A 24,094-nucleotide genomic window follows, 5' to 3' on the forward strand; every position below is an offset into this window, starting at 1 on the left:
TGGAACGGTCATTAAGACACTAACAGTTTACAGACGGTAGGAAATTAAGGTCACAGTTATGAAAACTTAGGACACTAAAGAGGCCTTTCTCCTGACTCTGAAAACACCAAAAGAAAGATGCCCAGGGTCCCTGCTCATCTGTGTGAATGTGCCTTAGGCATGCTGCAAGGAGGCATGAGGACTGCAGATGTGGCCAGGGCAATAAATTGCAATGTCAGTACAGGGAGACAGCACGGACAGCTGATCGTCCTCGCAGTGGCAGACCACGTGTAACAACACCTGCACAGGATCGGTACATCCGAACATCACACCTGCGGGACAGGTACAGGATGGCAACAACAACTGACTGAGTTACACCAGGAACGCACAATCCCTCCATCAGTGCTCAGACTGTCCGCAATAGGCTGCGAGAGGGTGGACTGAGGGCTTGTAGGCCTGGTGTAAGGCAGGTCCTCACCAGACATCAACTGCAACAACCTCACCTATGGGCACAAACCCACCGTCGCGGGACCAGACAGGACTGTCAAAAAGTGCTCTTCACTGACGAGTCGCAGTTTATTCTCACCAGGGGGGATGGTCGGATTCTCGTTTATCGTTGAAGGAATGAGCGTTACACCGAGGCCTGTACTCTGGCGCGGGATCGATTTGGAGTTGGAGAGTCTGTCATGGTCTGGGGCGGTGTGTCACAGCATCATCAGACTGAGCTTGTTGTCATTGCAGGCAATCACAACACTGTGCGTTACAGGGAAGACGTCCTCCTCCCTCATGTGGTACCCTTCCTGCAGGCTCATCCTGAAATGACCCTCCAGCATGACAATGCCACCAGCCATACTGCTCATTCTGTGAGTGATTTCCTGCAAGACAGGAATGTCAGTGTTCTGCTATGGCCAGCGAAGAGCTCGAATCTCAATCCCATTGAGCACGTCTGGGACCTGTTGGATCGGAGGGTGAGGGCTAGGGCCATTCCCCCCAGAAATGTCCAAGAACTTGCAGGTGACTTTGTGGAAGAGTAGGGTAACATCTCACAGCAAGAACTGGCAAATCTGGTGCAGTCCATGAGGAGATGCACTACAGTACTTAATGCAGCTGGTGGCCACACCAGATACTGACTGTTACTTTTGATTTTGACCCCCCTCTGTTCATGGACACATTATTCCCTTTGTTAGTCACATGTCTGTGGAACTTGTTCAGTTTATATCTGTTGTTGAATCTTATGTTCATATAAATATACACGTTAAGTTCGCTGAAAATAAACGCAGTTGACAGTGAGAGGACGTTTATTTTTTTGCTGAGTTTATGACTGAATATTACTGTTCCTGTTAGGGTCATTACTGGAGGGAGATAATGCTTGAGGGAAGTGGTGTGAGGAGTGGGAAGACAAAGCAGCAGCAGGGTCAGAGAAGGAGTGGTCTGTGTTCCCCAGTGGAGTGGGCTGGCAGGGTGCCAAAGTCCCTGGGGGCCTCTGGTAATTATGATCCTACAGAGCTAACCCTTCATTCACCGGCCAGAACACTGACGCCCCAGAGCCTCCACCCAGTACAGGGCTTCAGCTGGGGCGGCATGGGACTGGAAAGCGCACACACGACGTACCATACTTAACAATGCACCTCGCAGCACACACACACAACCCTAAAGACAATGACAGACCAGTAGGATTGCTGGCCGAGAGTACTTCTGAACAGTGCCGGCTGTAATTTGCAAACCAGTGGCGGTCGGTGCCGTTTAAGATGAGGGAGGACGATAATTTTTTTATGAGCATGGCCTTATGTCTATTACAGCATATTGGATGACTGCCATTCATATTCCATTCACCCAGTTCATTTTAACATTGATAGGTTTAGGCTACTACATGATACTAAAATTATCCCTATACACATGACGTTGCTACAACTTAGCCTATAAATGAAAGTTTACAACGTAAGTGCACACAGGTTCGAGAGAGATTTAAGGTGACACATTCAATACCACCTTGCACACTCTTGCCTGCATCTAGCTGATTTAGGGTGTAATCATTAGTCCAACAGTTGCAAAAAAGTTTCTATTGGACAAATTCAGGTATGTTTATCCCCATTTAAGAAACATTTGAACAGAATCGGTGGAATGAATACACCCCTGATCACACGCAAACAGTTCCCTTTCATAGCCATATACAAACAGCTTGTTGTATTCCTCACATCTACAAGCTCTCACCTTTGCCCTTCGCTTGTGGACTTCACAACACATCAGCTGTCTGTGACTAGGCGAAACAACCTTTCCAAGCCAAACCTTCATATCATAACCGCTATACACAGCCTTTATCGTTGTCACCATATTAGCTAAAGTAACGTCCTAGTCAACATAGCTAATAGAACTAACACATTAGTGAACCCACTACAATCATGCAGTACAGTCAGTAAGCAGTTACACTGGCGGCATTAAATTAGTAAAACCAAAGGCTTACTTTGCCTTCTAAGAATTCCAGTGTTGGATAGTCGTAGCCAGCTAACTAACATAGCATCCCTCTGTTTGAGCCGGGTATCCTCTGAGGAGCAGCATCCACTTGCAATCCGATTCTACATGTAGAAACGGCGCCGACAACAAACGAACGAACAAAGAAACGGTCAGTCTAGTAGTGAGAGTTGTCCTTAAGCCTGTGATCAGCCATGTACTCCGTTTTTTTCTGGATCAAAATGGGCCTTTGGTGGTGGGAGTGGCCATTTGTGCAGATACCGACCTAAGATTTTGGAAGCCCTCTTGGCTACAGATAATTTTACAAAGGTAATTTATTGCAATTCCACACATTTGGTCATGGGTGGAGAAAAAATGTGCAGTATTAAAGCCAAATTTATGCTATGCCGTGTTCTTATGCTGAGTGAGTAACAATCAATGGGGCCCCAAGCTATGACAAAAATGCATCATTTTTGGATTCTACACGACTGTCTAGCTTTTGTGATTTTTAGTTCTCAAAGACGATCTTATTTTAAAAAATATGTATAAAAGATAATGGATATATATACTTTATTTGGTGTTTGTCAAAGTTTACACTGAACTTACCATTCCCCCTCCCCATTTTTTTTTTTTTTTACTGTTTAGACTTTTCTATGTAGAAAAAAAAAATGACATGAGTAAAGCCATCTGACAAGGATAACGTGGTAAGATGAGAGGATAAGTGTGGTTGGAGTAAACCCCTGCCAAGAAATGATGCTGTAATTATGCTGTTGCCTATAGCAGGTGTTAAACTTTTTCAGCTCGAGATATAAAATGAGAAATTTACTGTCCTCCTATTACCCAAATTAAGAGGAAAGTGTGCGACTATAGATGTATTCTCCTAACTCGCGGCCCACCTCCCACATGCCCAGGGACCACTTTGGGTCCCAACCCATAGTTAAACCCTGGCCAAGAGAAAAATCACAGGGAAAGGGGAAATTGCACAAGGTATGAAAAAGATAGATTTATTTAATGACAAAATAAAACAAAATAATGATTGGAACAGCAACAGTTGTACGTATCCAGAGAGGTTTGGCTTTGCGTCACCCACTCCTCAAACAGAATGTAGACAAAGACTGACAAAACCAAGAGAAAAATCTAACTTACAAAATAAAATACATTGAAGTCTTCGAAAGAACGACACAATTTATCTACAAACACTGAAGATTAGCCACAAGGTTACAGCCTTTTTCATTCATTAAAAGTCCTTACAAAAAAATGATAATGATAACAATCTCCATTGAATAATAATAATAATATAACTGTAGAAATTGTCCCCATTCCTGGTCAGATATTCAGTGGTTTAGGCTAAAACGGTTGGACTCCAGAGAGAAACCAAACTAGCTTCATCTCAGCCAATGTCTGTGCACAGGACCTTCTCTTCTCATCCAATGAGGGGGGGGGAGAGACAGAACTAAAAACCAAAACAATAATGGAACTCAAAGAAGTTAGTTTCACTTTGACTAAGCTGAAATACAACATCTTCAAAAAAATAAGTTGTTTTTAATTCCCCATCCTCCCTCAAATTGACTCCTCCCACCGTGTCTATCCCCTGAGCCCCTTCTGCAAAGAAAGACTGCAAACTGAGCCCACCTGTTGAAGTGTGTGCTCTGGGTCCAAGGGGCAATGCTGGATTATTCTCAGAACATTAAGGTAAAAAAAGGATACCTTTACTTTAGTTAAAGAACTAATATTGTAATGAAGCTTAAAATTGAATCCCAGGGATAGAGTTCCATTGTTTTCATCAATCTAACCGATCTGAACGTTCTAAATCACATTGTTCGAAGACAGGTTCCCTGGGAAAGATCTTGCCCCCCTCCAAACCCCCCAGGTACAACTCCAGGTGTCCTGTAGTGTCTGAAATGTGTCCGAGTATGTATGTATGTATGTATGTATGCATGTATGTATGTATGCATGCATGTATGTATGTATGCATGTATGCATGTATGTATGTATGCATGTATGTATGTGAGTGTGTGAGTGTGTGAGTGTGTGTGTGTGTGAGTGAGTGAAGAGAGAGAAAGTATGTGTGTGTGTGTGCGCGCGCGTTAGTGGCTGTCCACTTGACAGTCCTCAGCACATGGATATGGTGACGTTGATGCCCAGGTTTCCGTTCTCAGCAAACAGCTGCGCGATGGAGGTGTCAAACACTAGGCAGTCGCTGTTCATAATGGCAGTGGCGATGCCCTCGTGGATGGAGCGGGGCGTGGCCTCCCAGGTGAGCCGTCGCCGGTGCCCGTTGAGCTCCAGGCGGTAGGCAAAGTTCTCTGCCTGCTTCCGCGTGCCGATCAGCTGCACGATGGCAAAGAACTGCTGGTGACCGTCGTACTTCTCCTGCTTCTCCAGGACCAGCATGAAGTGGAAACCGAAGCAGGACTGCATCATGACCCAGTCCACTGCCCCAGGCAGGTTAATGTCTGTAGCCAGGAACACGATGTCCTCGCCCTGCAGCGTGGTGATGGATTTGTGCTGGTGCATGAGGTGGGGCATGACCGCGTCCAACGAGCCCTGCCACTTACAGGAGGCCCCTGGGCAGGGGCAGGAGTACGGACGGAATTCACACAGCTCCTCGTGCTCTGCCTTGTCTGTGTGGGGCAGCGTCACCTCGCAGCCCGACGACGCATACTTGCAGGGGAACAGCACAGAGTTGGCCACCTTCTCCATGGCCAGGTTCCTGATGGAGCCCAGCGGGCCCCGGCAGGTGGGGCAGCAGGTGAGCTTGGGTCGGCAGTTGCTGCAGACCAGGTGGCCGCTCTGGCACTGCAGGATGGGGGGCAACACATAGTCAAAGCAGACGGGGCACTCAAACAGGCTGGCTAGGTCGCTGTTAGAGGCCGTAGTGCCGGACAAGGTGGGGACGCGCTGGGAGGGGGCACACTTGGAGGTTCCTGTGGGCAGCGCTGTGGCGGTCTGGCGACTCATTTCTGTAGAGAAACAGGGAGAACACGGGTTAGAGACACGACGGGATAATAAATTAACTATACATTTGGTGTGGAGACAGGAGAATAGGTGAAAGTAGTGAGGACAAATGTAATGGTTTCCATGAGGCTTGACCAATCACAGATTCTTGACCAATCACAGATTCTTAAACAATAGTCATGGTTCATTCACATGCACAAAGGTCATGTGGGCTATATGTTAAACTACAAATATTCAGAAGAATATCATGTAACAATTTCAAACGGAATGGGATTTTGTGTAAAACAATGATGATCTAGTACAGGAACTCTGACCCTACGAGGTCCGGACTACTGCTGCTTTTCTGTTCAACCTGATAATTAATTGCACCCACCTGGTGTGCCAGGTCTAAAATCAGTCCCTGATTTTAAGCAGTGGAACTGGCTTCAAGGTCCAGATTTGAATTTGAGGGATCTAGTATCTTGGAAAGACTAACATCATGCTGTATTTTTTTTTTACTATTGATGTGTACCAGTAGTTTACTGGCAACTGCCTTCTGTTCATACAGAAAGAGCGGGTAGGGTAACAATAGTTACACTCAGTGAGTGCAAAGGAGTCCAAACAGAATCATTGAAAAAACAGAAGAGTACATAATGTACATGCAGCAGACAATACATTCGGAAAGTATTCAGACCTTGTCTTTTTCCACATTTTGTTATGTTACAGCCATTCTGAAATGGAGTAAATAGTTTTCTACCCACAACACCCCATAATGACAAAGCAAAAAATAGATGTAGAAATTTTTGCTAATGTATAAATAAAAACATTTTACATAAGTATTCAGACCCTTTACTCAGTACTTTGTTGAAGCACCTTCAGCAGGGATTACAGGTGTTCATCAAGGATCTCTCTGTACTTAGCTCTGTTTATCTTTCCCTTTATCCTGACTAGTCTCCCAGTCCCTGCCACTGAAAACAGGTTCTCCCATCTCCACAGAGGAACTCTGTCAGAGTCACCTCCCTGACCAAGCCCCCTCTCCTCGATTGCTCAGTTTGGCCGGGCAGCCAGCTCTAGGAAGAGTCTTGGTGGTTCTGAAATTCCTCCATTTAAGAATGATGGAGGCCAAGGTGTTCTTGGGGACCTTCAATGTTGCAGACATTTTTTGGTACCCTTCCCCAGATCTGTGCCTCGACACAATCCTGTCGGTCTCGGAGCTCTACGGACAATTCCTTCGACCTCATGGCTTGGTTTTTGCTCTGACATGCACTGTCAACTGTAGGACCTTATATAGACAGGTGTGTGCCTTTCCAAATCATGTCCAGTCAATTTAATTTACCACAGGTGAACTCCAATCAAGTTGTAGAAACAAGGATGATCAGTGGAAACAGGATTCACCTGGGCTCAATTTCAAGTTTCATAGCAAAGGGTCTGAATACTAATGTAAATAAGGCATTTCTATTTTTATACATTTGCAAACATCTCTAAAAACCTGTTTTCTAAAAAAACTTTAATCAATTTTAGAATAAGGCTGTAACAAAATGTGGGAAAGGTCAAGGGGTCTTTCGGCCTCTAGGAAGATTTTCTGTTGACACCCAGAGAGAGAATGCCATGTTCCTCTCTTAGCACAGCCCCAGTACAGTGGGCTGGCTGGGACCTCCAGGCAGGCAGCCCTACACACTGATTGGCCTTCTCCATCCTCCTGCGAGGGTCAGCCTAGAGGTTCTGTGATATGCCCATCTGTCTATAAAGCCTGACCAGCGAAGGGCAAGCACAGAGCTTGGAGGCTATTTTTGGCCCGGGAGAGCAACACAGATTCATGGTTGCATAAAAAAAGAAAAAGACTCCATACGGCAATGTGGACTAGGATGGATGCGAGAGCAGAGCACTAGTTAGCTTCCTGTCAGCTGTTCCCATGGTAACAGGCTGCGGTTGAGGCATTTGTGGATGGGACGGCCCGCCGAGTGGAGGGAGGGCTGGATTTTCCCTGGGCCTGGCAGGAGCTGGGTTTGACCGACCCCTGGCCCTGCTGCTTTATATAACCCACAGCACAGCTCAGAGACAGGCAGGAAGACAGCCATGATGGGGCACTGTGTTCCAGCCAAAAAAATACATGTGAAATGGAGGGAAATGACTGATGGGAAGCAGAGAGAGGGGGCAGACTGGGCAGCAGAGCTTACGTTTGAGTCATTAAAACTCGTTTTTCAACCACTCCACAAATTTCTTGTTAACAAACTAGTTTTGGCAAGTCGGTTAGGACATCTACTTTGTGCATGACACAAGTCATTTTTCCAACAATTGTTTACAGACAGATTATTTCACTGTATCTCAATTCCAGTGGGTCAGAAGTTGACATACACGAAGTTGACTGTGCCTTTAAACAGCTTGGAAAATGCCAGAAAATTATATCATGGCTTTAGACGCTTCTGATGGGCTAATTGACATAATTTGAGTCAATTGGAGGTGTACCTGTAGATGCATTTCAAGGCCTACCTTCTAACTCAGTGCCTCTCTGCTTGACATCATGGGAAAAAATCTAAAGAAATCAGCCAAGACCTCAAAAAGAATTGTAGACCTCCACAAGCCTGGTTCATCCTTGGAAGCAATTTCCAAACGCCTGAAGGTACCACGTTCATCTGTACAAACAATAGTACCCAAGTATAAACACCATGGGACCACGCAGCCGTCATACCGCTCAGGAAGGAGATGCGTTCTGTCTCCTAGAGATGAACGTACTTTGGTGCGAAAAGTGCAAATCAATCCTAGAACAACAGCAAAGGACCTTGTGAAGATGCTGGAGGAAACGGTACAAAAGTATCTACATCCACAGTAAAACAAGTCTTATATCGACATAACCTGAAAGGCTGCTCAGCAAGGAAGAAGCCACTGGTCCAAAACCGCCATAAAAAAGCCAGACTACGGTTTGCAACTGCACATGGGAACAAAGATCATACTTTTTTGGAGAAATGTCCCCTGGTCTGATGAAACAAAATTAGAACCGTTTGGCCATAATGACCATTGTTATGTTTGGAGGAAAAAGGGGGAGGCTTGCAAGCCGGAGAACACCATCCAAACCGTGAAGCACAGGGGTGGCAGCATCATGTTGTGGGGGTGCTTTGCTGCATGAGGGACTGGTGCACTTCACAAAATAGATGGCATCATGAGGAAAGAAAATTGAGGATATATTGAAGCAACATCAAGAGATCAGTCAAGAATTTAAAGCTTGGTCGCAAATGGGTCTTCCAAACCGACAATGACCCCAAGCATACTTCCAAAGTTGTGGCAAAATGGCTTAAGGACAACAAAGTCAAGGTATTGGAGTGGCCATCACAAAACCCTGACCTCAATCCTATAGAAAAGTTGTGTGCAGAACTGAAAAAGCGTGTGCGAGCAAGGGGGCCTACAAACCTGACCCAGTTACACCAGCTCTGTCAAGAGGAATGGGCTAAAAATCCCCCAACTTATTGTGGGAAGCTTGTGGAAGGCTACCCAAAATGTTTGACCCAAGTTAAAACATTTCAAGGCAACACACTCAATTAGTATTTGGTCGCATGTAAACTTCTGCCCCACTGGGAATGTGATGAAAGAAATAAAAGCTGAAATAAATCACTCTACTATTATTCTGACATTTCACATTCTTAAAATAAAGTGGTGATCCTAACTGACCTAAGACAGGGAATTCTTTACTAGGATTGAATGTCAGTAATTGTGAAAAACTGACTTTAAATGTATTTGGTTAAGGTGTATGTGAACTTCCGACTTCAATTGTAGGTGTCATTAAGGCTGCCTGTAACCACATCTGCTTGGATAAAGCCCACCTATTGATGGGCCTCTTAGCAAGCTGCTCTGGACACACAAGCAACATCTGTGGACCAAATTAGCACAGAACACAACAGGGCAAAGCCAAGACTAGCAGGGCTAAAACAAGAGCTATGTGTGGGTGCTGAGAAAGCAGCTTGTTGAGATGGAACAGTTGCACTTGGTGGCTGCTGTCTGGGCTATAAGTGTGTGAGGTTTAGTATGTGTGTGGGCGTTAGTGAGTGAGTGAGCACTTTAGTAGGAATAGTCTGCAGTGATGGTAACAGTATCTGCCTATGTGTGTGTGGGTTGCTGCAGCCTGCATGAAGGCAGTGATGTGCTCCAGAGCAACGGGGGAAAAGGGAGATGCAGACAGCTCTTTAGTCTGTCTCCAGGAGGCTGGAGGCTTTGGCACCAGCAGCCTCTATTTTACTCCCTCATCCCAGAGTCTGTGCTGCCTGCCACAGTGTCTGGCTGGATGCAGACTAGTGTTGTCACAATACCAGAATTTTTTACTTCGATACCAGGTTTAGTATCACAAAATAAGCCATATTAGCCAATCACAGAATGGTACTGGATCCAGACCAGAAAATGCTCTGTTCAATCATTGGGCATCTTGAGTTCAGTATCATTACACTTTTTAGAAATTACTTTTTTTACGCCAGTCAAATACAATGAAGGATAATTAACATTGACATCTAAAGGTCGGATTCTGTCAACATAGCCTACTCGAGGCATGGTATGTTCAGATTAAAATCGTCACAAGACCGGAGAGTTAAGGACAGTGCCTGTTGCGCACCGCACATCAATCACCTTGAATCTGAGCAGAGGCGGTCAGCATTTTGGAACTATTTATTTATCCATACTTAGCTGCCAAAGACAAGTATTACGTCTGTCATTAGTAACCCATGCTAGGTGATACATCTTTTGATCTCCCCGCTCTTTTCATTTCTAAGGGATATTTTTATCTCGGTCACATGAAAAACGCTCAGTGCACTTTTGAGACGGATGTTATCATTAATTGCATTTTGGAACATGTGCAGCCATGTGCACATTGTTGAGCTTTACAATATGAAGAAATAAAACTATCAACATTAAGCTAAAGGGTCTGATCGGTTGCATCAGCCTCATCGCTTTTTTAAAATGTGCAGTGGTTGTATGAATTTTGGCTCTGCTGTCTGTTTTGAATGTATATATTGTTTTTATTGTTCCAGGGACGACCTCAACTTAGATCCCTAGAAGGAATCATTTTGTATAAAGTACTTGGCTGTAATTGTAATGCTGCAATATTTTACAGGCTATCAAGGGTGGCCAAACATAAACTAGGTAAATCAAAATATAACCTAGGCCTATCCACAATACAGGTGAATTAATATTTACTAAGGAGTGTGCATGCATTGAGTTATTGAGCTTGTTTGGCTGATTTTGGGACTACAAATGACAAGCCAAGAGTAAACATGTCCCCCACGAATGATGCAGCGGCCTTTGGGAGTACATGAGAGAGACCGAATAAGTGAATTAAAAGTTTTTGGTGGCAAACAGCATATTTCACATTATCACAAACAAAGTACTAGGGTAGTGAATTGATGTTAGCTTTAGCTGTCAGCCAGCAAGTTTGCCTACAAAGCTGGAAGCTACCGGTATCTTTTTGCATAGTAAAGTGTTTTAGCGTGTATGGACATTGTTTTGCTAACAGTATAAGAAAGTGGTTTCAAAATGTCTACATGCCATGTTGCATTCATTATTCAAGTGTTAACCCAGACTCCCAGTGCAGGTTAGCAATGAGTCAGCTGCGCTGATACACAGGCTTGATCCGTGAGACATTTCACAGAAGTACCAAAAATAAACAAATTCTAGTAGCGAACCATATTTCTTGTTCTAGTATTGAAAAATAACCTAATTTTGGTATACCGTGCAACACTAAAGCAGACACCCATGGGACTGGTGCCATAATGAGCATAAACAACACTGCTCTGGGAGTACGCACATTGGTGTGCCTGCAGTGATTCCCATTGGAGGAACTGGCTACATGAGTAATTCTCCTACTGAGGAAGAGGATAGACATTCATGATTTAGAACTAGGGCGTACAGGCCAGAGTAAGAGCAGCTGAGCGGAGGCCACTGCAGAGATCAGAACAAAGCACATTCACCATAAATAGTGGAAATTATCCCAAGACATTAGGGCCCAATGAACACTTGAAACAGCCAGGTCTTATGCCTCATTAAAAATAACATCTAAAGAACCATTTGACATCGTAATCATGCTTTTCTCATGCTAATGGTTAAGAGGGCAGAATGACTTTCTGAAACGAGCAGTACACATGGTATCTAAGAGGGACCTCTGGTAGGACTAGATGTGCAGTCAGAACTGTTTGTGTCCACTGTGTTCTTTGTTGTAGGATGGGCTGACTTGTGGTGCTAGTGGAAACTAGAGGTCATGTCTTTACACAGGAAACATAAGCGGTTGTACCTGAATCACTTCAAGAGATGGGCCTAGCATTCCACCATATTTGATTTTCTTATTTATGTTCATATGTAGTAGTAACTACGTTTGGGGGGTGGGGGGGGGCAGGTTGTGGTCAGGCACATGTGAGAAATTTCTGTACCTCCCTCTCAAACAAGAGGGAGGTACAGAAAGTAGGTTGGGATTATGTCGTGTTAGGACTCTCTCCTCCCGACCCGTGTGTTGGGAAGCTGGGGTGAATGGCACACCAGGACGAGACGCTCAATATGTCCCTCCAGATGGAGAGGAGTTGATTACTAAACCAGCTCAGGGTGATGACCTCTCCTCCGTCTACCAATCACACTCACTGAACCTTCATTAGATGACCTCTACAATCCTCCAAACACCTCCCCTGCTTTATCAAACAAGCTGCTTCCCCTGGGTTAACCCAAACACACACATGGACACAGACAAACACACGAGAAAGAAAGTTGCTTGCCTTCGTCCATAAGATTCCCAAATAAGGCTTTCTTCTTCTCTTGAAATGTGGGTAACTCTGAAAGGGGAGAGAGAGAAAAAAAAAAAGAGGTTAACTAGTGGAGTAAAAACAACTTAAAAAATTAAGTCAAATTGAGCTGAGGTAGCCATAGAAACACATCAATCAGCATCACTGCAGTCTCAGAGTTCTGTGAAGGCCCATATGCCCACCTTCTGTTCTCTGCAGGGCGACCATTCAGGGCTGGTCATGGTTAACAGTTCTAGCTATAGTATGAAGGTGGACATGTGTTGGGGCCCGACTCAGACCTCCCCAAACAGCACAGATACAAATTAAGTGTTAATCAGTGAGTTGTGGAAACAAAAATGTCATGGCTAGAGCCATATTAGCTAGAGTGCAAATAGTGAGCGCTCTTGGCCTCACACATTCCACTGGAAATCCACAGCTTCCATCATGCAATGGGTTAACACTACTAATGCAAAGTACATTACATGGAGCATCGATTTCCCTCTTCAGTCTGTTCTCAGCACAACCTTTAGGCCTACTATCACATTACAACAACTAGAACTGGCTACATCCTAACTGACACCAACATGGAAATACGACTAAAATCAGTCCACTGATTGAGGTCTTGATTGTGGTCCTCTGTAGCTCAGTTGGTAGAGTGTGGCGCTTGCAATGCCAGGACAGTGGGTTCGATGCACGGGACCACCTGCACGAATAATGTATGCACAAGTCTAAGCCGCATTGGATAAAAGCTTCTGCTAATGGCATATAGTCTTAATATGGATCCAAATCTCTGCACAGAACATGTCAGATTTGTTGTTTTATCATTTAGACTACTTCCGGTCTAGCCCATTTGTTGAATCACGTCATCTTTGTGTGAGGATAAATCTATGAATTCACGTCATTACCTCGTTAAAATATCACTTCTCTAGGATGACAGCCGGTAAGGAGCACCAGAATCTAGCAGATGTAGGCTAAACCCAAAACAAACACCATCATGTGTATCAGCAGCTGCCTCCATGTAGGTGCCTGGCTTTGAGTAAGCGTGGCCTAGGAGAGGCGGCGAGTCTCTGCCTGCCCCCTTTCTGTAAACTCCGGCTGCTGTTTACTATCAAACACGCCGGCTGCATGTGCCCTCCACACTGCTGCAGAGAGGAACACACACCACTTTAAAGCAGCATAACATCCAAAACACAACAAACAGAGGGAGACAACGACAGAGATGGCAACCATGACAATTGCTCGGTATGTTTGTACAGAGGGTCAGAAAAACAAAAGCATTTCTACTTAACAAAACATGCCATTCTTTGTTCGCCACTCATGTCCAGTCTCTCTCACACCCCTGCATATACAAAGTACATTTAAAAAAAAGGATCTGCAGTGCCTTGCAGAAAACAAAGCCATGACTGGACAGAAGTGAACACCAGTAGGTATTTATGACACCACAGTTGCACCCCAGGTATAGGAGGCGCAAGGGGAAAGGGGAGGGGGGGGGGCAAACATTCCAACAGACATTCCCACAGAAAATGAGCAGGGGAATATTTAAATGAGCCAGCGAGTGTGCAAATAGGACATTTTACCTTTAGGTTTGTTGGTGGTTGTTCTAGAAGCTATGCATGTGAAGAGCTTGAGCACCCCCTTCCATGAGTTCATGGGCTGAACATTAGCTCTGCCCGACATAGGGAGAGTGTGAGGGAACTCTTCATCGCGGTTTTTCCATAGGAACAAAAACAGCCCATAACAGAGGGCAGATCCTTTCCTTTCGATCTCCCTAGGTCTCTACTTGAACTCCCATCAGAAAACAGATGTACTACTGCAGTCAGAGCCTGGGGGTCCAGGGCCAGACACCTTGGCGGGCTGGACGCCTCAAACAGAGCCAGAGACTCTGATTCAGGCACTTCTTTCACCAGCACGGCAGAGGGCAGGAGGCTGGAGTCTTAAGAGGCAAAAATCCTCTTTAAAGTGCAGCCCAGGAAAAGGCCAAGGAAGGGTGGAGGAGCCGCGGGTAGGAGGGGCCCAAATAGAGATTTTTTTTTTTTTTTTAAATAACACGTAGCTGTAATCCAGGAATGTTACACAAGTGTATCCAGCTCTGAGCCGAGCAGGCAGCCCAGCCAGGGAAAGAAATGGAGCACGTTGAAGAGGAAGCTAAGGAAACACTGGCAGTGTTCTTCTCCTGAAAGCCCTAGTCTAGGTAACCACTCCCTGCTCGGTCACTGTATCCTCTGTGTGATCCAGTCAGTCAGTGGAGAAGGCAGCCGCTCTAGGCAGAGAGAGGTAGGTAGTAGGGTGAAACAGACGGTCCTGGCTGAGCACCATAGAGCAGTCCCCCTTGCCTGACGCCTGCACTGCTCCCTGTAGGCTAAGGAGTCCAATGTCAAACTGGAGAGCGCATGCTCACGCTCTCCCCCACCCTCTTTCTGAGGAGTGGGGCCCTTCTCCTGGGCTCAGCCCTTCTCAGATTACAGCTCTGGCAGCTCCACCTCCAGCTGGGCCAACACCGTCCTGCCTGCTTCCCTCCCTTCCTCTGACCATGCAGACTAGACAAAGAAACTGGAGAGAGTCGAGAGCTGGAGAACACACAAGTACCCTTACTTACACTCAGTGACACCCAGTCCCAAAACAGCCTCGCAGTGGAGTGGACACCCTAATCACAAACACAGGTCAGAGTACATTACAAATACACAGCACAATATTCAGAGTTCATACCAAAAACACTTCATAACCTCAACACACACACACACACACACACACGCTCTCAGAGCATAGAAGTCATGGACAAAGCAGTGACAGTCATGGAATTTTGGATGACTTATTGGTCATTTCCGCAGTCATCGTTCCAACCATTTTCTCCTCTGTTCCTGAATGCATGTGCTACTGCTGCAGGGAGGGGGATGTTGCCCAGGCAACTAGACTCATTTGCTACAACACCTTGCTTGTTTCAGGCAAGGAGCAACAAAGTTTGATCACGTTATAGAGTCCATGTTACAGCAGAAACACTCAAACCGCACAAATTCCCGGTCTTCAGTTCGTTCCAAACACACACACAAAAAAATGGTTCTGCTGGTTATTTTATTCTCATGATGGCCTGCACCCATAACTGTCGGATACAGTTCTACAGGAATTGTGCCAGCCCTAGTCATGGAATGTGGCAATGTAACCGTTGTAGCTACTGTATCTTGTCTAATCCAAATAGACTTCCAATGAAATTATTCAGAGACATGCCCGGTCTTTGAGAGCAATCCTTAGAAGTCAAAGTACAGGTATTAGAGGCCATTGGTCTCTCAATCATTCTGACAATCTTAGACTAAATGTGTCAAAATAGGTTTCAGCAACAGGTATGATGGTATATCGTAAAATCCATTAACTTCTTTGGGCTAGGGGGCAGTATTTTGACATCCGGATGAAAAACGTGCCCAAAGTAAACTGCCTGCTACTCAGGCCCAGAAGCTAGGATATGCATATAATTGGTAGATTTGGATAGAAAACACAAAAGTTTCTAAAACTGTTAGAATTATGTCTGTGAGTATAACATAACTTATTTTGCAGGCGAAACACCGAGGACAAACCATCCAGGAATTTTTTGGGGGGAGGTGACAGTGTTGTCTATGTGTATCTAGATTTATAAGGCACTTGCTTGCAGTTCCTATTGCTTCCACTGGATGTTAACAGTCTTTAGAAATTAGTTGATGTTTTTCTTTAGAGAAATGAAGAAGTACGGCAGTTCAGAACGAGGGTCCAGCCTAGTGCACTTTAATGTTTTGATGCGCGCTCCAGGTCATGTGCTTCACGTTGTTTTTATCTGGTATTGAACACCGTTTAAAAATCAATTTTTATGCGATTTCTCTCGTAAAAAAGCGATAATATTCAGACCGGGAAACCCTGTTTTCGTTCAAAGACGAAAGAATAAAAACATGGTGTCGCCTCGTGCACGCGTCTCAGTCTCATTGTTCTCTGATCGACCACTATCCAAATGCGCTACTGTTTTTCAGCCAGGGCCTGCAAAGGCATCATTCAGCGTTTTGCCGCCTTCCGAGATCCTATGGGAGCCGTAGGAAGTGTCACGTTACAGCAGAAATCCTCAGTTTTCAATAATGAAAGTGTAGAAGCCCAAGAAATGGTCAGAGAGGGCACTTCCTGTAAGGAATCTTCTCAGGTTTTTGCCTGCCATATGAGTTCTGTTATACTCACAGACACCATTCAAACAGTTTTAGAAACTTTGGAGTGTTTTCTATCCAAAGCTAATTATATGCATATTCTAGTTTCTGGGCAGTAGTAATAACCAGATTAAATCGGGTACGTTTTTTATCCGGCCGTGCAAATACTGCCCCATACCCTAGAGAGGTTAAAATCAATTTTTATGCGATTTTTCTCGTAAAAAAGCGATAATATTCCGACCGGGAGTCGTTGTTTTCGTTCAAAGACTGAAAATGAAAATATGGAGTTGTCTCGTGCACGCGCGCGCACGCGCCAGTCTCATTGTTCTCAGATCAACCACTTACCAAATGCGCTACTGTTTTTCAGCCATGGCCTGCAAAGTCATCATAGAACATGTCACGTTACAGCAGAGATACCCTGTTTTGGATAGAGATGATCAAGAAGGCCAAGAAATGGTCAGAGAGGGCACTTCCTGTTTGGAATCTTCTCAGGTTTTGGCCTGCCAAATGAGTTCTGTTATACTCACAGACACCATTCAAACAGTTTTAGAAACTTGAGTGTTTTCTATCCAAAGCTAATAATTATATGCATATTCTAGTATCTGGGCAGGAGTAATAATCAGATTAAATCGGGTACGTTTTTTATCCGGCCGTGAAAATACTTCCCCCTATCCATAACAAGTTAATATGGTGAGTTTACAGGTAACTTATTCGATATTTTGTAGTCATGCTGGGCGATTTGGAGCCGGTGTTTTTCTGAATCAAACACGACAAATAAATTGACATTTTGGAGATATAACGACGGAATTAATCGAACAAAAAGGACCATTTGTGATGTTTGAGACATATTGGAGTGCCAACAAAAGAAGTTCTTCAAAGGTAAGACATGAATTAAATCGTTATTTCTGACTTTTGTGTTGCGCCTGGCGGGTTGAAAACTGATTTTCATGTGTTGGTATGCTGGGCGCTGTCCTAAGATAGTCGCATGGTTTGCTTTCGCCGTAAAGCATTTTTGAAATCTGACACGGTGGCTAGATTACCGAGAAGTTAAGCTTTAATTTGGTGTGTTGCACTTGTGAATGTATGAAAGTTAAATATTTTTTATATTTTTTTTTGAATTTGGCGCTCTGCCATTTCACCGGATGTTGTCAAATCAATCCCGTTAACGGGAGTTGAGCCCAAAGAAGTGGTAGAACAGCAACAATACTTTACCATCTATTCTATACTGACCTCATTACCAAAACTGTCAATAGACTAGGCAGAAGGCAGTCACTGCCCTTTCCTCCCCTCCCAGAGTAACATTTGAAAGTTATGTACTTGCTAGATTGTGATAAGATTGCTAGGTGAGACAACGTAAGATGAATGCACTAATGTACAACAGACAGATATCCTTTTTTTTTTACCCCTTTTTCATGTTATCCAATTGGTAATTACGGTCTTGTCCCATTGCTACAACTCCCGTACGGACTCAGGAGAGGCGAAGGTCGAGAGCCGGCCTGCTTCTTGACACAACGCCCGCTTACCCCGGAAGCACCAATGTGTCAGAGGAAACACTGTACACCTGGCAACCATGTCAGCGTGCATTGTGCCCGGCCCGCCACAGGAGTCGCTAGCGCGTGATGAGACAAGAACATCCCTGCCGGCCAAACCCTCCCCTAACCTGGACGACGCTGGGCCAATCAGGCGCCGCCCCATCCCTGCCGGCTGCGACAGAGCCTGGACTCAAACCAGGATCTCTAGTGGCAAAGCTAGCACTGCGATACAGTGCCTTGCACCACTCGGGAGGCCAGACAGAGGTATTCTAACTACTAAAAGCAGGAACATATTCTTTGGCATCCTATAACAGGCTGGTGAACAAAAGGTTACTCAAAGAGTCAGGTGCCAGGCAGAGCACATAAAACAGCAGGCAAAAGGGTAGCTCTTACAGTTCTTACAGTATAATGACTATTAAAGCCACATTTACAGTCATTTGGATATAACCTACCCCTTGGTTTAAAAGAATATTACTTTTTTAAATTTATTTTTGTATACCTTGTCAAGCTTATTACTAAAAAGGGAGGGAAGTGGCACATGCACTTTCATCTTAAATGTGTCATAATATTTAGGCTACATCCAAGCTGTAGACACCGGCAAAAGGACAGGATGCATAGAACTCACAGCCAGCAGGATGCAAAACAGGTAGCCCAGTGGAAATGTACCATGGGTCTACCACAAAGAACACACCTTAACAATAATACTGAAAGACACTGACAAAGGCATTGCAGTAGTCTGATCAGACAGAGGGGACTAGCCTATTTTCAGTCTTGAATGCATCCACAGAAACACACCTTCCATGTAAACAGCTGCAGTGACAACCCACTCCACCTACTCAAAGCAAGCACAGGCAACCCTCCTTCCATGGGCAGAGTAAACCAATACACAACTCTCCTCGCCTCACAAGAGGAAAAAAGAACAACTCATCTAGAAGCAAGAACACAAATGACCTAATTGTTTTACTGACAGAGCAGGAAACTACGCCGCCCACAAACATAGCCATTAGCCAAACACACAGTTTTAGATAGCTTAGCGCTAACATTGACTTCAAAAAAAGTAGCCTGCTTTGTGACACCCCCTTCACAAAAATATAATAATAGTTTGCTATATGCAGAAGTTTGCTCAACCCCAGAAACAGAGTATTTAGTCACTCAACTTCCTGGTATACAAGAGCAGCCTGGGCAAAGCAGCCAACTCACCCTGGGCAGAAGAGGATTATATGCAGAAGCATGTGTTGCCATGGAGAAGTTACATTGAGGGTTGGAATCTGAAGGCAGAAACACCCACCTTCAAACATCCAGCCAGCGCTTCTGCAAAACACACACGTCAAGTAGCATGTTCATTAAGCCAATCTATGATGCAGGAGAGAGGGATTCTGATTTAGAGAGAATTAAAAGTGAGGCAGACAGAGCACTTGCAAAGGATATAGAATTCCCTCACTATTTGAGAGCCAGTGAGTGAGTTACCAAACTGGACCTCCTGCTGCTAGAGACAGCTGTCAGCCTGTCACTATGTTCAATTCACTATGCATGTGCAGCTGCCAGCAAGTCAGGGAGCAACAGGACAGGCTACTACAGTCATGAACCAGGCAGTCAGCCATTTCATTTATTAAACCCAGGCCAGTCATAAGACACCATCAATACTGGCAGTCTTTGGTGCATTGTTTCCAACCAACAGATGTCTGAAACAGTAGTCCTAAAAATAAGGTTATGCTTTGGCTAACTAAATCACACAAACATTACACAAGGAAACGGTTCTCTGTCGTAGTTGATACATTGGACATGAGATGGATGCAGTGCACAATTACATCCAATCAAGGACCTAAGGAAATCAGAAACAATTCTGCAAGTAGTTTATCAACAAATCACAACATACCTACACTAGCTCGATTTGCAAACAGCTCCTTTGGACAACCAGTTTCCTTGAAATACGTAGACATGTAGCTACAGAATGTACACCTGATAATGCGATATAACCAACGATTTTTGGTATCCCTTACTGGGCATTAGAGGTTGGCCTATACAAAATCTCGGTATTGGAGATACATGTTTGGCTGAATCGAACGAATATGGTATGTTTTAAAATGTCAGTGTCCCATTGCATGTGGTTCGTTTTCACTTAGAAAATGCGCCATTATTAAAATAAATTGGTTTCTCCATGGCGTGGCCATCTTGTCAAGCAAAAAATAGAATTCACTAAAGTAGCTTTTTTTTTTTATACAAACAATTCACCTGCAACTGGACATGAAGATTTTAGAAGATACACTAAATGGCCAAAAGTATGTGGAAACCCATTCAAATGTGTGGATTTGGCTACTTCAGCCACCCCCGTTGCTGACAGGTGTATAAAATTGAGCACACAACCATGCGATCTCCATAGACAAACATTGACAGCAGAATAGCCTGTACTGAAGAGTTCAGTGACTTTCAACATGTCACCATCATAGGATGCCACCTTTGCAACAAGTCAGTTCGTAAAATTTCTGACCTGCCCCAGTCAGTACTGTTATTGTGGAAACGTCAAAGAGCAACAACTGCTCATCCGCGACGTGGTAGGCCACACAAGCTCACAGAACCGGACTGTGAAGTGCTGAAGCGCATTAAAAAAAAATTAAAAAATGTAAACGCCTTCCCTCGGTTGCAACACTCACTACAGAGTTCCAAACTGACTCTTGAAGCAACGTCAGCACAAGAACTGGTCGTCTGGAACGTCATGAAATGGGTTTCCATGGCAGAGCAGCCGCACACAAGCCTAAGATCACTGTGTGCAATGCCAAGCATCGGCTGGAGTGGTGTAAAGCTCGCCGCCATTGGTCTCTGGAGAAGTGGAAACGTGTTCTCTGGAGTGATGAATCACTCTTCATCTGGCAGTGCACAAAGTGAGGTCCATACAGAAATGGTTTGTCAAGAATGGTGTGGAAGAACTTGACTGGTCTGCACAGAGCCCTGATCGCAACCCCATCGAACACCTTTGGGATGAATTGGGACGACTGCGAACCAGGCCTAATCGCCCAACAGTAGTTCCTGTCCTCACTAATGCTTGAATGGAAGCAAGTCCTTGCAGAAATGTTCCAACATGTAGTGGAAAGTCTTCCCAGAATAGTAGAGCCTGTTATAACAAAGGGGGGGACCAACTCCATTTTAATGCCCATGATTTTGGAATGGGACGTTTGAGAAGCAGGTGTCCACAACAGGCAGGTGGCCAAACATGTAGTGTACATGTTTGGCCAAATCGAGAACGAAGACAGTATCACCAAGTTAAGGTTGGTAGTACATTTTCTGTGCTACACCAAACAGTACCTATCCTTTAACACCCAGTAATGGATACCAAAAATCTTTGGTTATATCACATTATCAGGTGTAACAATCTGTATAGCTAGTTGACATGTATGACTCGATAAAGTAGCCCGAGTTACATTCTTAATTTTAAATTAAAATCAGCAGCCAGGTAAGACGCAGACCGTCAGACGGATGCCGGATTGGCACATTCAGCAAATCTGATCTAACAAAGTGTATATTCGTCAAATCTGTCATGATTGATGTATTGTAACAGGCCCAAAATGTAGTAACTAATGTCCGATTTGGATATTTGGCTGCATAATATTTAGAAGTTGTCCCTTTTCTGATTTAGAAGAAATGCCTTCTAAATGCTAACTCCCATTAGTATAAGTTGGTAGCATAGCTAGCATACAGAAATCAGATGGTGGTAGTCAGACATTTTTACCTGTAATGAACTTGATTGGTGACAACATGAACATGTATTGGGGTTGACAGTCAAAGGCATTATACTATATTTTTTACCTCAACTACAGCCTACATGTTGGTTTATTTTGCTGGGGGAGCATGAGGAGATTCAGGATCTTTCCTCCACGCATTTCCATTGTTTTGATTGACCTCTTTATCGCATTCATTTTACTCGGCCATTATCAATAAAATGTCAATACAGAGTTCGATTTGGTTTGTAGTTGTCAATGGTTTTTGCAGAGCTGGTGTTCTCCTTCCCCCCCAGCACCGCTAAAACCCATTGACAACTATGTGCCATTTAAGGGATTGTTAAATGAAGAAGGTTATAACTCTTTGGTTTTAATGTCACCTCTTGAAGAGCATAGTAAGAACTACACATTAACGATTATTCTACATTTAGCTATCTCAGAGTTATACAGCAAGTAACTGCACGCTTTTCACGATCAGTAAACATCAACTGATCATGTAACTTCAGAAACCTATCTAGCTAAGCAAACAAGGTGTCATTTAGCTTGCTTCATCAGAGATTAGGCTTTTGGAAAGGGCTTGACTTCAGCAAGTCTTCCTTCTGGGCACAGTTGTCAGTTGGACTACTGCCATCACCACTATAAATAGCAAGTAAATCAAACAATATTTGGATATAGCCATCTAAATTTATCCCCTGAAAGTTAGCTTGTTAACTAGCCTTATTGACGTGATCTGTTATCAGCTAGCTATCCAATCTGATGTGATCCATCAATCAATGTAGCCTATCATGTCTGTCAGCACCGATTCAACACTTAAAAACATTGTTGACAGGATGGGAAACCTAAACCACTCGTACTTTCCACGTATAGTTGTTTTTTATATCACTCAAATCCAATTAATGGTGGCATTTGAGAGATATATCGTGAGGCTCCACTCATATTCTGTATCTGAAATTACATAATATTTACTTATGATTATCATAAATCTGCGCTACTGTTTTGCATGGCATTATCAGAAATGTGTAGTTCTGACTATGCTCTTCAAGAGATGCTATACAACACCAAATAGTTAACCTTTATTTCACAAGCCCTTGAACGGCACACAGTTGTCAATGGTTGCTCTGCACCGTATTGTGAAGTTTTATTGAAAACGACCCTCTATATTTTCAAAGGAAAATAGGCTATATTTTCAGTTTAAGATTTATGGAGAAACATGGGATTAGGAATATAAAGTAAAGGTTGACAGAGGATGCAGAACCTGCCACATGATTGGCAGAACTAGTCTACAATCAAATCAGGCTGGAACGCGCCCATTCATGTCAGCGTAGCACTGACATCGCTAACTTCAGACATGTTTGACATTCAAAGACAGTGCTTTAGCAAACAAGTGCAGGGTTGCAAGGTGTGTATATTCAACTAACTAGCTATGGAGGGCCAGACTCTGCGAACAAATCTGCTGAGACGATGTCGTCACCATAGCAAACGTATGCGCTAACGGTTAGCGTAGCTAACGTTACAACATAAACAAATCAATGTTCGCTAGCAGCTAGTTATCCAACATTGCTTCACAAAACCGCAAAATGTTCACTTGCTGTGTAAACTAGGTAAAGTTAACGTTAGCTGACAAATACGGTAAATTACATGAGTTGAGAGCCAATTTTGGCATGGCATGGGAGCCAGCAATCTTACTAGCTAGCTACTGTAACGTTAGCTAGTTGTTTAGTAGTAGAGAGCGCGGCCTACCCGAATCATGTACCCAAAACTAGGCAGCTAGCTAACATTAGTTACCTACTGTACTGTAGTTAGGTCAGAATACCCAACTAACTAGGTACAACAAAGCCTCCCATGTGGTGACCGGAATTATCACTTAACCATCCACATATCTAGTTAGATAGTTTACCAGATAATTTAACGTTAGCCAGAATATCTAGTTTACGACGTGAAGTAGCTAACGGTAGCCATCTAACGTTAACACAGTTAGCCATCTTCATAATAGCAAGTTCAGCTATGTAACAACGTTAGCATCGGTGTGGTTTTTCGAGTACATCCCGGTAAAACATCCGCCCTACTTACCTTGGATGAAATGTCCTTTTTATATTGTAGATAGCTACTGCGACGTAATCCACAAGGGATTCCACTCCAATTCTACAGTCCTTCACTCTTTAGCTACAGTGTTTCCACATTCGCGTTTTACTGGAGACGAGACGACTATCGTCCAAGTACTCACCGGTCTCGTGACCGCGCACAGTTGTTGAAATAGTTTCTCACGAGAGCGGCGCAAAGGAGCGCGCGCTTTAACTACATGAACGCACTAATGGTTGTAGTAGGCGTCATGAAAAAATCTTTACAGTATCCAAACAATAGCAGCTAATATGGTATTCTGCTTTATTTGTGAGCTTAATCTACCACACTCTGCATCTACTTGTGCTACTAAACCACTCATTCTCCTGTAATGGAACCACAGTAATTTAAATTGGAAAGTGGAAATGGAAGAAAAAAATAGGCCTATGGCTATGCTGTGTTAAGGTTGGGTAGGCTATTTTCTAAATGTAATCCGTTACAGTTACTAGTTACCTGTCCAAAATTGTAAT

The 24,094-nt window shown here is 44.0% G+C and overlaps 1 protein-coding gene across 2 annotated transcripts; it reads right to left on the reverse strand.

Annotated features, from left to right (window-relative positions):
- Positions 1-3,405: 3,405 nt before the first annotated feature.
- Positions 3,406-23,765, reverse strand: siah1 (siah E3 ubiquitin protein ligase 1). Of its 2 annotated transcripts, none has more exons than XM_029757779.1 (3): positions 23,577-23,765; positions 12,102-12,158; positions 3,406-5,390 (listed from the first exon to the last, which is right to left on the reverse strand). In XM_029757779.1, the coding sequence occupies exons 2-3, from the start codon at positions 12,109-12,111 to the stop codon at positions 4,540-4,542; spliced, it is 861 nt and encodes a 286-aa protein (XP_029613639.1). In that variant the 5' UTR covers positions 12,112-12,158; positions 23,577-23,765; the 3' UTR covers positions 3,406-4,539. The 2 variants fall into 2 exon arrangements, with proteins under 2 accessions (XP_029613639.1, XP_029613638.1); XM_029757778.1 differs by lacking the exon at positions 23,577-23,765 and adding an exon at positions 13,685-14,911.
- Between the last annotated feature and the right edge of the window lie 329 nt (positions 23,766-24,094).

This window comes from Salmo trutta, chromosome 7 (assembly GCF_901001165.1).
Source record: "Salmo trutta chromosome 7, fSalTru1.1, whole genome shotgun sequence".
NCBI classification, from domain to species: Eukaryota; Metazoa; Chordata; class Actinopteri; order Salmoniformes; family Salmonidae; genus Salmo; species Salmo trutta.

Coding starts and splice junctions, on each gene's coding strand:
- siah1 (XM_029757778.1), bottom strand. CDS start 13,784: ATGTCGGGCAGAGCTAATGTTCAGCCCATGAACTCATGGAAGGGGGTG. Junction 12,159..13,684: donor AACCACCAACAAACCTAAAG/GTAAAATGTCCT, acceptor CTCCCCTTTCAG/AGTTACCCACATTTCAAGAG. Junction 5,391..12,101: donor TGGGAATCTTATGGACGAAG/GCAAGCAACTTT, acceptor GTTTCTCTACAG/AAATGAGTCGCCAGACCGCC.